The sequence below is a fragment of the Lacerta agilis genome, chromosome Z (genome assembly GCF_009819535.1).
Source record: "Lacerta agilis isolate rLacAgi1 chromosome Z, rLacAgi1.pri, whole genome shotgun sequence".
NCBI classification, from domain to species: Eukaryota; Metazoa; Chordata; class Lepidosauria; order Squamata; family Lacertidae; genus Lacerta; species Lacerta agilis.
The window spans coordinates 15,539,403-15,552,921 of record NC_046331.1 but is presented as its reverse complement, the minus strand read 5'-3'; the positions used below and the strand labels follow the sequence as shown (position 1 = coordinate 15,552,921).

The window sequence follows — 13,519 nt, the reverse complement described above, 5'->3', positions numbered from 1 at the left end:
CAGGACAAGCTTTTAAGGTTTCCATTCTTAAAAGTTGCAGCTGATGTCAGTGGTGGTTCTGGCTGTCTTGCCATTGATAAACAGCAGTCTTCCACCCACTGAAGCACACTACCCCCCCCCCAGATCAGATCCAGGAGCATAGAACTGGTGCCAACAGCCAGGCCAGGAGGGAAACGGGCAACTCCAGTCCCACAGTCTGAGTCTTGATGACACTTGGAAATCCTCACAGGAGGGGGCTTGATGGAGTCACCCTCCTCTCTTACTTCTTTCCTCCTCACCTACCTTGCAGGACTGCTCTCCCTCACACCAGACCCAAATGAAGTCATTCTTAGAACAGCAGGAATGAGAATGCCAGTCACGTCCTTTTCTGTCCTGGACCTTGACATGACAGCCTCCTTAATTTTTTTGGATGGCGGGTGGCTGGTGTGAATGGTGATTTCATTACCTATGACTAGACACCAGGCTGGCCATGTCTCCCACCCCAGTCTCCATCCAGCAGCCAGCATAACCTAATTAAACACTCCTCCTTTGAGGCCTTTTTGCAAACTGAAAGGTGCTTATTGAGTTTCTGTCAACCCTTGCTGCATCTACTGTCTCTGGGCTGGCGGGTAGGTGTACCCATGACTGCTCCTACAGCCCTTATTTGGAATAATTAAGGACAAATTAAAAATAAATCAGCCAGTGAGTGGATTTGCACAATTACTGGCAAGCTAAAATGGGTAGCTGGAGGGAGCGTTTCCTACTTGACCTTACACTACAGAATTGGAGAGTTGGAAGGGGCTCAAAGAGTCATCTAGTCCAACCCCCTGCTGCAATGCAGGAATCACAGCTAAAGAATCCCTGACAGATGGCCATCCAATTGCTGCTGAAAAAACATTGAAGGAAGGAGAGTCCAGATGTAAAAAGGAGGTCAGATAGATGAAGCCTGGTGGAGGCTGACTCACTGGGGCTAACAGGGCCCAGCCTGCTCTCAGCCACTCCCACCTCCCTGCCCTCCATCTTGAGGGTGGACCTGGCGTTCATCTTCTTTCTCCCTCTTAGTCTCAGACTGCATACACATCATACATTTACAGAACACTCAAAGCCCCAGTCCTCCCCACATAGCAACAGTAGTTTACCCAACAGAGCTATAACTCGCAGCACACTTAAACTACAGTTCCCATTATTCTTTTGGGGGAAATGTGCTTTACCTGCACATCCTCCTGTGTTGCCCCTGGTAGAACTCAGCAAGGAGGAGGAGGAGGGGGACAAACTAAAGGAAATGCTTTGTTGTTTAGTCGTTTAGTCGTGGCCGAGTCTTCGTGACCCCATGGACTGTGGAAATAAAATAATACATGGCATTGAGAAAGCAGATACATAAATGTTTCTCTCTCTATCAGAACACCAGAAATTGTGGACATCCAATGAAGCTGAATGTTGGAAAGTTCAGGACAAATAAAAAATGACTTTGTTATGCAGTGCATAGTTAAACAGTGGAACTCCTTCCTGCAGGAGACAATGATGGCCACCAACATACATAGAGGGCTATTGACGGACACTAGCCACTATGTCTATGTCCTTCCTCCACTGTCTGAGGCAGTATGTCTCCGAATTGCTGGGAATCACAAGTAAGGGGAGTGCTGCTGTGCTCGGGTCCTGCTTGTGGGCTTTGCAATGGCACATCTGGTTGGCCACTGTAAGAAGAGGATGGTGGGCAAGATAGGCTTTTGGTTGACCTTTGGCTCTTAAGTTCTGCTTCCATTGTTGGAGGCAGCAATGCTTCTGAATACCAGTGGGTAGGGGAGAGTGCTCTTGTGCTTGGGTCCTGCTTTAGTGCCACCTGGTTGGCCACAGAGACAATAGGATGCTGGACTAGATTCATCAGGGTCTTCTAGAATTAAGCTGGCTTTCCTTGCCATTGGTTAGCCCTGCATTCCACCCCACCAGCTCCACTGGGCACCAACTGCCTGCTCTTGAGGCATGGCAAATTCAGCATCCTGGTCCCAGTCCCACTGCTTTCAGGAAGCCTACTGAGAAAGCATCCAAGATGACAACATGCCCACCCTCCATGCTTCTGGGGCCACATACCTGTGGTAGGTGGGATGAGAAGCAAGAGTGGGTGAAACAATGAATGTGACATAAAATAGTCATAAGCAATAAAACACATCTAAAAGTACACCAGGTTGAACAATTTCCACCTAAATCATAGTTATATATATATATATATATATATATATATATATATATATATATATATATATATATATATCCCTGCCCCCCAAAACCCTAGCTGGAGTTATTTGGGGCCCCACCTTCCCAGGCCAGGTGGGGGGAAAGCCTGCAAGGCAGGGAGCAGGTCTTTCAGGACTCACAGCCAAGATGGAAACCCCTCTCCGGATTCAGATAAGTCCATATTCTCTTTCTGACAGGTGGAAACCTCGCCCCACAAATCAGAACCCAGATGCTGCCGAACGCATTTACTTATAAAAGTATTTGCATACCGCTATATCATTTAAAAAATATTAAAGTGGTTTACAGCAATAAAACCATAAAAATAAAACCATAAACAGTTAAAAGCAAGCATCAGCTGACTATTGTGGAGGGATGAACTCTTAATTGCTTGCATGGGACTGATGGAATAGGAAAGTTTTCAACAGGCATTTAAAAGTTGGCACAGAAGGCAGCTGCTCAATCTTTATTGGCAGAGCATTTCACAGGAATGACAATCAAGGTTCAGTTTCTTGTTCTTTTCAAACAAGACCAACTCAGGGGTACGACAAATGGCACTCTTGCAGATGATCTCAGTGATGGAGCTGGGATAGAAGGACTCAGGTGATCCCTGAGGTTCCTTGGACCTAAGCTGTTCAGGGCTTTGTTAATTAATACAAGGACCTTGAACCAGACTCTGTAGTAGATAAGCAGCACTATGCCTATTTAATATTACCTGTCCTCCTTCCTAGGGGATGGCTACTACCTTGCAATTGGGGGAGCAGTAGCACAGCACAACTGGTCCCATATCATGGCAGTCCTGCAGGACAAGAAGTTCCAGTGCCAGTTGATTGACCAGTCAGAACAGCTTGGAATGATCAGCATCCAGGGACCATACAGGTGAGAGACACAGGTGGCAAATGGACCCAGGGGTAGTCTGGTTGTTCTTTTAACCCATGACTGAATAAATTAGGATATTTATTGTACACACCTGGTGGTTCATTCCCCAGTGGCATCTCCAGGTGGGTCTGGGAGAGACTTCTCTCTGAATCCCTGGAGAGCTGCTGCCAGTCAATACTGAGTAGATGATATTGAGCTAGATGTAACTCAGTAGCCTGACTAGGGCTGGATCTATACAGATATAAAAAAAACACTATGGGGAAAAATGCTATAGGGGAGAAAACGCTCCCAAGGCAATCTGTCATTGACTTTGGATTCTGCTCTACAGCACCATCTGGTGTCACATTTTTATAATGCATTTTTAATGTTATAAATTGACCTGTGTAGCTGAGTCCTAGGTATAAGACTGTTTCCTCTGTTCCATGGGGCTCTGGATTTGGAGGCTCTAAAAAAAATCTCAAGAGCCAACACCCCCTCACCCTCAATTTTAATGTACTTGCCCCGATGAAATACCCACTGTTCCTTTTTTTGGCAGCAGTTAAAAGGATTTCAGTGAGTTTGAGAAATTGATCAAGAGGGCTTTGTAAATTTCTAGTTTGGGGATGGTCTTAGATGGAAAGTACCCATATCAGCTCCTGCTTGTGGACTTCCTATTGAGGAGACTGGATGAGATGGGCATCCTTTGGCTGGATCCAGCACCCAGGCTCTTCTTATGTTCTTCCTCCACTGGGATTTTCAAGTGGGGAGAGTTTCTGTTGTGCTCAGATCCTTCTTGCAAGGGTTTCCCATAATGGACATCTGGTTGGATGTTGAGAAAACAGGGTGCTAGAATAGATGGGCTTTTGGTCTGATCCAGCAGGGCATATTTTATGCTCTTATAACTACAGAATTATGGTGGCTCCACGCACACACACGCACACACACACACTCCCCTTCCTTTGGTCCTCAGTATTCTTCAGGAGCATATTGATTATCTTGTCAGCTGCTTAATTCTACATCCTGAGACCCTGTCTGCACTCTATGTTCAAAGCAGTATCATACCACTTTAAGCAGGCATGACTTCTCACAAAGAACCTGGGAACTGTGGTTTTTTCAGGGTGCTGAGAGTTGCAAGGAGACCTCTGTTCCCCTCAGAGAGCTACTGTTCCCAGAGTGGTTTAACAGCTGATCCCTCTTTCAAGAGAACTCCCGGAAGCTGCCTTATCTCAAGTCAGACCAATGGTCTATCCAGCTCAGTATTATCTATGCTGACTGGCAGCAGCCCTTCAGGATTCCAGACATAGGCCTGTCACAGCCCTACCTGGAGATTCCACTGGGGATCAAACCTTGGGACCTTCTCCATGCAAGGCTGACACTCTCCCAAAATCAGCTAAGAGATTCCCTGTGGAGCACATATCATGTCTCTCTGGAGCTTTCCTTTTCCTCCTGATTAGCTTTCTGAGGGCCCTGTCTTGCCAGCTGTCTCTTTGATGGCACATTTCTGAGGGCAGGCAAAGCTTTGCAACTGGAGTCTAAGAGGATTTCCACTCATTATCCTTGCATTCATGCCCTTCATTTTTGTAATGCTGCCCATGGCTGTGTTAATGGCATCCTGTTTCCTCAGCCCAGAGCAGATCCTCAGGGGACAGCCACTGCTTGTCAGCCTTGGTGCGTTGGCGTCTGTGATGTGCCAAGGGACCCTATGCTCAGTGGGCCCCAAAATATCCTGGTCCACTAAAGATAATCTCTGGCTCCTGTCACTTTTCTGTGTCAGCTTATTCAGGGTGGGACAGGAAGATCCTCAAAAGCTTTCCTGGCATGTTTAAAGAAAGTGAGCACTCATCACCGCAGATTCTGGGGGAACTGAGATTTTCAATGTTAGTAGGAAAGTCTGGAAACCATGCCTTATGAGGAACAGTTGAGGGAGCTGGGTATGTTTAGCCTGGAAAAGAGGAAACTGAGAGGAGTTATGATAGCCACCTTCAAATATTTCAAGGGCTGTCACATGGAAGATGGAGCAAGCTTGTTTTCTCCTGCCCTGGAGGGGAGGACCTGAACCAATGGCTTCAAGTTACAAGAAACATCAGCTAAATATCAGGAAGAATGTTCTGACAGTAATTGCTGTTCAACAGTGGAAAGTTCTCCCACAAGAGGTGGTGGACTCTATCTTGGAGGTTTCAAGCAGAGGTTGGATGGCCATCTGTCATGGTTGCTTTAGTTGAGATTCCTGCCTTGTAGATTCCTACCTCGGGGCCCCTTCCAACTCTACAATTCTATGATTCTAAGAATCCCCTCCCGTGCTCCCATTCTGAGAAGCGGTATTGGAGAATTCCATTTAAAACAGGAATGAGTTGGGGCTAGTTAGCTATGCTCTTTACTGCTGCCAGCTTGGAGATTACCCTCTATTGGGAAGACCTTAAAGCCTAATGTCTGATGGGATGGCAAGGGGAAGTTTGGGAGAAAGAAAGTCCTTCTTCACACAGCATGTTGTTGAACTATGGAGCTCACTCCCACAGGAGAAATTGATGGCCACCAATCTAGATGACTTTAAAAGAGGATTGGACAAATTCATGGAAGAGGAGAGGGCTATCAATGGCTACTAGCCACAATGACTATGCTCCACCTCCATGGTCAAAGCCAGTGATTCTTCTGCCTACCAGTTACTGGAAACTGCAGGAGGGGATGTTTTTGTGTTCAGGTCTTGTTTGCTAGTTTCTCATTGGGGCATCTTTTTGGTCAGTGTGGGAACAGACTAGATGGGACATCAGCTTGATCCAGTGGGCTCTTATGGGATCTGGCTGTTTCCAAACATCTAACATAAAGCAGAAGTGTCAGAGGCCAAACTAAACATAATCATGCTGGCAAGGGATGGGCTCCCTGTATCAGCTATGCAAATAGAAGTGATGTCAACGTCAGACCTCCAGCTTCTCATGCTTACTTATGGTTTGGCTACATCATAGAGAATTGAAGCCTTCAATGATCCAGTTATTTGACGTTGACCCCACTCAGTTTTCCTTCTTATACATGACTGATGTATGTATGGATTTTGCTGGAGTTGGCCCATGTCATTTTAACATTTGCTTATTCATTTTATTTAATGACATTTACACACCACCCAACTGTAAAAGAGACACCCCCCCAAAAAGAACAGTTTAAAAAGAGAATGAAACAATAAAATTATTAGTAAAACCATTAAAAACAGCATTAAAAATTAAAATCAGCAACAAACTAAAAAAAAATATTAAAACACACACCCACATTCTAAACATCTTAGGTAGGCTTGTCTAAGCAAGAATGTTTTCACCAGGCACCAAAAAGAGTACATGGAAGGCACCTTCCCAGCAGACAGTGAGATGGATCACTGGCCAAAGTGGAAGAAATTTGAAGGCCCTTGGTAGTTGCTTTGCATTTGGGGTGTGGAATGTGAGGAGATGTCAGTTTGCCCTTTGCCTCAGGCAGCAACATGTCCTCATGGCAGAGATTGTGGGGAATGTTGGAAGTGTGTGTGTGTGTGTGTGTGTGTGTGTGTGTCATTCCTGGCAGTTGGTCACCATCTTCTCCTCACCAGAGTTCCTCTCCTTCCTCACAGCCGCGCTGTCTTGCAGGAAGTCCTGGAGACGGACCTCAGCAATGAAGCCTTCCCTTTCTCCACTCACAAACTGGTGAAGGCTGCGGGCTGCACGGTAGGGATCTCAGTGTGGATTTCCTTTTTTGCCACGGCAACTCAAAGTAACTTACGATATTTTGTGCCAAAAAAAAACAAAAAAATGCATACATTTACATCAGCATAAAAAACCAACAAATTAAAAGATAATTCTTTTAAAAAAAACTACATTAAAACATCTCACCTGTGCAAAAAGGCAATACAGTAGATAATTAAAAGCCAAAGGCCTGATGAAATTGGAATGTTTTAACCTGGTGCCATCATTGCATATATTTGGATGCCAGATGAACCTCCCTGAGCATTCCATAAGTAGGGAGCCACCACTGAAAAGTCCCCATTCTCGTATTCCTGTTATTATTTCATAACCCGACCTGCACCATAAGGTCCTAGCATGTGGATTGCAGTCATTTAAAAATGCAATAGAGAGAGACTCCCTTATCCTTACCTTCATCCTCTGTATACAGTGGGAAGGATCATAGCTCATTGGTAGATGATCTGCCTTGCATGCAGAAGACCCCAGGTTCAACCCCCAACATCTCCAGGTAGGACTGGGGAGGACTCTTGCCTGAAACTCTGGAGAGCCACTGCTAATTAGTGCAGACAATATAGAGCTGGCTGGACCACAGATCTAACTTGGTATAAGGCACCTCTCTCTGTTCCGTTGCCTTATAGCTGGCAAAATAATTTTAAATTGGCAGAGGATTTGCCTTGGACAGAATTAAGTGGTGTGATTTATTTGTTTGTTCTTTTATCAGGATGGATATAGAGCAGTAAGCAGAGCTACCCCTGTTGAATTTCTTCCTGCCTTGTAGTTGTTAAAACATGGCCAGGAATTGGGTGGGGAATAGGCTAAAGCCTAGTGAAGAGAGACACTGAAGTTGGTGGGCTTAAAAAAGACAAACGAGGAGTGGGGGGTTAATTCTCAAAAGACATGTCTAAAATGAAAAGCAACTAGAGTAGAATTCTCTGCTCAAAAGAGCAACTCCCTCAGCAGCCATGGGGTGGGAAACTGAAAGCGGATTGTGGGTTTATTTTGAGCTCCCCTGACAATAGAACCTTGGCTGGGAGCTGTCACACTCTCCGTGGCGCAGCAAAGCATTTCTGAAGGTTGACAATCTAATCAGGAGGGGTGCGAATGTTCAGAGTTTTTTGTAGGTGGGTGGGTGGCTGGAAAAGAATTAACCCTTTTTTAAATTTTCAGAGTTTAAGCTCAGAAAGCAGGACTAGGAGAGGAGAAATTGCAGTTATTTTGCCACATGCCACAGAGCTGAAGAGTGATTGGAAGGCATGTGGGTTTGGGGGATGCTGTCAGGATAGATGCCGGAAGCTGCCACCAGGTTGTTGAGCTTGCATAGGCTAGTGTTGCTGGATCTGACTGGCAGGAGCTGTCCTAGAGACCCTTATGACCCAAGATCCTTTTGGCTGAAGCTGGTGATAATTGAGCATGGTCCCTCATAAATGTTTCTACCTGTTTGCGTCTGAATGCCAGTTGCTGGGAATCGTAAGTGCGGAGAGTTGCTTTTGTGCTCTGGTCCTGCTTGCAGGTTTCCAACTGGGGTATCTGTAGCAGAACAGCTGACCGTCTAGTCCCAGAGAAAGTCTACCTTTGGATGCCAAATGTTGGGGTCCTGGTTGAGGGCTTTTCAGAAGAGGCATCTGGTTGGCCACTGTAAGAACTGGATTCTGGACGAAATAGGCCATTGGCCTGATCCAGCAGCCAGGCCCTTCTTATATTCTCTGACAGCTGAGGGACTCTCCATATGGCCAATCAAAGCTGATAACTTGACACTTCCTTCCATGTCTCGCTTTGTTCCCTGTCCTTAATAAACGGATCTGAACAGCTATCCTCCGCTTAGGAGCCCATGAATATTTCATCTGGCTAATCTAGATTAATGCAACGTGTCGTGTTAAATGATCATCTCCGGAGGAAGGCTTAGAAATCAGCAGGGCTGACGGCTCCATTCCTCCGGGTGGTCAGGGAGTGGGGGGCTCTTCATGCTGCTGACAGGCCCCCATTGTGCTGGTGTAATTGTCAGTGCCTCATTCCCTTTCAGTGGTTTGATGGGACTCAAGGATAGGAAATAAATCTGCTATTTTAAAATACATCCCGTGGGGAAATTCAGGGGACCAGAAGAGCAAGGAGCGAAGGAGAAAAACAACTGTGAGGTGTCCCGTTGTATTAACTCAGTTGCTCTGGTGACACGCCATCTCCCGTCTCTAGCACCAGTAGGCCAACTGTGGCAAAGTTAGAACAAAAAAATATGACTGTAGATGGGTGAAAGGGGTGAAGAGCATGATGCACTGAATAAAAACCCAAGTTGAGACACAGGGCAGGTTCTCCCATTAGGCATGGGGTGCTGGCCAAGGGTGGCTTTCCTTCCTTCCTTCCTTCCTTCCTTCCTTCCTTCCTTCCTCCCTCCCTCCCTCCCTCCCTCCCTCCCTCCCTTCTCTCTTAAACATATCTCCAGCACTCCACAGCCTCCCCGGCTGCCCTGTGGGATAAATTAACTTCCTGACATATTCCCCAGGCTTTAAATGATGTGCTGGCACCCAGTAGGCTGCACAGAGGTCAGGCTACTGGTGAGGTGATATTTGGAATAAATGAAAAGCCATTCCCAAGTGTCCCCCAGCCACTTCAAAACTAAGGCAAGGATGGGAAAACAACAATACCATTGTGAGAACAGGGTGCTGGGCTACATGGGCCACTGACCTTATATAGCTTCCAAGTTCCTCTTTATGTTCCTATGTTCTTCCTTCTCAGGTCCGTGCCATGAGGCTGTCGTTTGTGGGAGAGATGGGCTGGGAGCTTCATGTCCCCAAGGAGCACTGCGTGAGGGTCTACCGGTCAGTTATGAAGGCTGGTGCCAGGCATGGCATCATCAATGCTGGCTACAGGGCCATCGACTCTCTCAGCATTGAAAAAGGTGTTTGGACAGTCCTTGCTTCTATCTGCAGTGATAGCATGGAGACAGACTTCTATCTAGCTCAGATGTTGGGAAGCCTGCACTGCCCTCTCAATGCCCTCTTATCATCCATCCCTGCCTATTAGCTTTGCTGGTTGGGACTGATGGGATTTGGAAATTCAGCAACATCTAGATGGCAGCAGAATGGGAAAGGCCAGCTAATACTGACTGTTCATGGTTTCCAAGCCCTTCCAGGAGACCCCAAGGATTGTTGAACCTGGGACTTCTTAGTCCCATGGAGGGGGAACCCGTGACCCTCTAGATTTTAGGCAGCCCTTATAATCCATGACCATTGGCTATGCTCAGTCCATCTGCATCTGAAGGCTCAGAGGTTCCCCATCCAAGCTCTGAAGCAAGGGTAGACAACATGATGCGCTCTAGACATTGTTGGACTTCAGCTCCTATCATCATCTCTGACAGTTGGCCATGCTGGATCTGATGAGGGTTAGAGTTTTCAAACATCTGAAGGGCCACAGGTTTCTCCACCCCTGCTTTCATGTTTTCAGTATGTCTTGAAATCCTGCTGGAATTCCTGACTAGTTGTGGTCATGGAGTGAAGATGCCACTGAAACCCAGACCTGGATAATAACTGTATAATCAGATTTCCCCTCTGAACATTATTTGAGTGTTGCCATTTTGGATCAGGCTAAGCCTTCTCAATAGCCACTTTGATTCAAACTCTACTGGCAGCTGTGTCTGAATCTCTCTCTGTGTGTATGCCAAGAGCCCACAGTCATAATGGAGGCTACAGACTTCTTTGCCCTCATTCCATTCCTGTTTCCCAGACTTGACTGATTATTTCCCCATTTCTCAGGCTACTTATGATCACAGAGATGCCATAGCTCTTAGGGGAAGGGTCATAGCTCAGTGGTAGAGCACATGCTGTGCATGCAGAATGTCCCAAATTCAATCCCCATTTGCCTGGGAAAAGCTCCTTCCTGAGCTAGACAGGCTATTGGTCTGACTTGATAAATAGCAGCTTCTGGTGGTTCTAGATCACTAAAATTGTATTTCCTATCTTGGGAATACTATTATTATCATAGGAGCCAACTGCTAGGGGCGGAGGGGTCTCCAGCTTCCCCAATAAAATATTTGATTGGGCTAGGGCCCCTCAGAGTTGGTGGGCATTGCCATTCAAATGATGTACATGCACTGCATCATATGATCGATTACCTGCCCTCCAATATTTTATTATTGTTGCTATTTGATATTAGTAGTTGTAGTAGTAGTTGTAATTGTTGTGTAATTTTTGTAACACGCTTTTGCTCTGAGTAGGTTAGGTTTCTGGAAACATGGATATGGTGGGCTGGTAGGAAGTTGTCTCTCTCAGAATAGGCTTGGATGAAGCCCAATGTCTTTCAAAATGGGTTTGGATGAAACCTGGTTGCCCTATAAGGATTATCTGAGGGAGAATGTTAAAAAACTGGGCACTTTCTGAGTTGACCTGGGTGGAGGGAGTTTACCTCCCATTGTCAATGAGTCATCTCTATGTGATCTGTCTGTGAATATTGTGTTTCTTCTCAGGCTATAGGCACTGGCATGCAGACCTCCGTCCTGATGATACTCCCCTAGAAGCTGGCCTGGCCTTCACATGCAAGCTCAAAACTTGTACCCCTTTCCTTGGGCGGGAAGCCATTGAGGCTCAGAAAGCAGCTGGAATATTCCGCCGCCTCGTCTGCTTCACCACTGATGAGTGAGTAGCCACTGGTAGGCAGTTGCATGTATCTGATGGCATCTAGCTCAGCATTTCTGATCAGACTCCCAAGTTGGCCTTTAGGCCTCTCTAATTTGCAAAAGGACAAGGACTGTCACTCAGATGGTAGAGCACATGGCTCTCAAAGGCAGAAGTGTGGACTCCACACCATCTCCAGGCAGGGCTGGGAATGTCCCTTGCTGCAACCTTGAAGAGTCAGTGTTGACAATACTGAGATGGATCGATCTAAGTCAGCCTCCTCCATTGCCCTCTGCAGATGTCGATGTCAAAACTTCTCCAGATCTTTGCAAAACAACTGCTACTTCCTATCTTGAAGAAGTGTGCATGCACACAAAATCTTATACCCAGAAAAAAACTTAGTTGGTCTCTAAGGTGCTACTGGATATTTTTTTAATTTTTAATTTATTTATTTCATCTGTGTCAGACCAACACAATTACCTACCTGAATCTAGAATTGCTACTTCAATTAGGTACCCTATAATTGGAATCAAATCTGCAACAGGCTAGTCCATGTTAGTCCTACTCAGAGTAAACCCATTGAAGCTGATGCACATTTTTAACTTAGCTCCACTGATTTGTAATGGGTCTACTTTAAGCAAAACCTATTCACAGAAACCCCCCCCCCCAATATATATTGGAAAGTTGCCATTCACAATGCATTTGGACACCTCTTAATGGGTCGTAACCAAGTTTTGCATGATAGTTCATAATATTGAGAACCAGGTTTTCATCCGTGATTGGGTACAACTGGACACTATTTTGAATCAAGATGATGGACAGAACCTTTCAAAACTACCCTGATTTTAACCAAATTTTGCACAATGGTTCCTGAATCAGTTTTTATCTATGTTTGGATCCAATTGGATGCCATTTTGAATCAAGGTGGCAGACTGAACCTTTCAAAAATGCCCTAATTTTAATCACTGATTTTAAAAATGCACTGACTTTTGCATTTCTTAGAATTCCTGGGCAACATACTGGGTGTGATGCTGCTAGTGTTGAATGACTGGACGTTTTTGATGGTTCACGTTTTATGCAGTTTAGCAATTACCTTCATTTAGAAGTGGATGCATCATGGGTATTTTAATTTCTGAACAAGTTTGATGGCTAGTGTGCAGCACTTTTTAGCACTGACTGTTTCTGACAGCTGACAGATCTCATATCCAAAGCCTTCTAAAAGGAACAAGAGATGCCAACAGCACTTGAAATACCGAAGCAAATATTTTGAAATGTGCCCCTGAATTGCATTCAACCTTTTGACGCATTACTTTGTGAAATTGGGAAATGATAAAGCTGGGAGAGGATCTTGTGTTGGATACTTGCAAATGTTTGTTTATTCGATGCTCTAGTTTCTCTCCTCAGTTCCTGAATTTGCAGCAAGGCAAGTTTCTGACATCATTTGCCCTCTGCCATAAACTTGCATCATACCTGCTGCCTTTCTACCTAATGACTTTCTCTCCAGAAAAGTGCCAATGTTTGGTTTGGAGGCCATCTTCAGGAATGGCAAAGCTGTTGGGCACATCCGTAGGGCGGACTTTGGACATGCTATCAACAAGACAATTGCTTATGGCTACATCCGGGATCCTGATGGTGGACCGGTGAGTCTTGGAAGGAGCACATCTCCAAGTTGCCTTGGGATGAGTGGGCAATTCTGTATTCGGTGCTAGGAGTGCAAATTATACTTGAAAATGCAGACTTTCTGTTCCTGCCTTTAAAAAACCTACACAAAACAGTACAGGGAGGTTCCATGAGTTAGTGCCAATGGAACTGCATCAGGTTTCTTTTTTTAGGGGAGGGGTAGTTTGATTAATTGGTTAATTAATTAGAATTATTACCTGGGTTGACACAACAATGAAACCCCACACCGGGACCATGGGTCAAGTCAGGGTGAGAACTGGGTGGTGTGCAGCCCTCTCTGATGAATTGGTTTGTGACTGTTATTGTGTTTTATTCATGTCTTGTTTCTTTCCTATTTTAAATCTCATTGTGAGCTGACCTGATCTGCTGAGAGAGCTGTAGGGTAACTAGGTGAAATACTTTTAAAATGAATAATTATGGAGGGGCAGTAGCCCACAGCCCCAAAGTTCTTTAGCAGCCCCTGCCTGCCTGCCC

At 45.5% G+C, this 13,519-nt stretch overlaps 1 protein-coding gene across 3 annotated transcripts in view; it reads left to right on the top strand.

The window, feature by feature from the left end:
* The window catches only part of SARDH (sarcosine dehydrogenase), a 43,298-nt gene that overhangs the window by 27,060 nt on the left and 2,719 nt on the right, over positions 1 to 13,519 (top strand). For 2 of the 3 annotated variants that reach the window (XM_033137309.1, XM_033137310.1), the window contains 5 exons: positions 2,940 to 3,087; positions 6,656 to 6,749; positions 9,492 to 9,654; positions 11,218 to 11,386; positions 12,870 to 13,005. In XM_033137309.1, coding sequence (XP_032993200.1) covers positions 2,940 to 3,087; positions 6,656 to 6,749; positions 9,492 to 9,654; positions 11,218 to 11,386; positions 12,870 to 13,005 — 710 coding nt within the window. The remainder of the gene's footprint in view (positions 1 to 2,939; positions 3,088 to 6,655; positions 6,750 to 9,491; positions 9,655 to 11,217; positions 11,387 to 12,869; positions 13,006 to 13,519) is intronic. The other variant, XM_033137311.1, reaches the window with a different exon arrangement.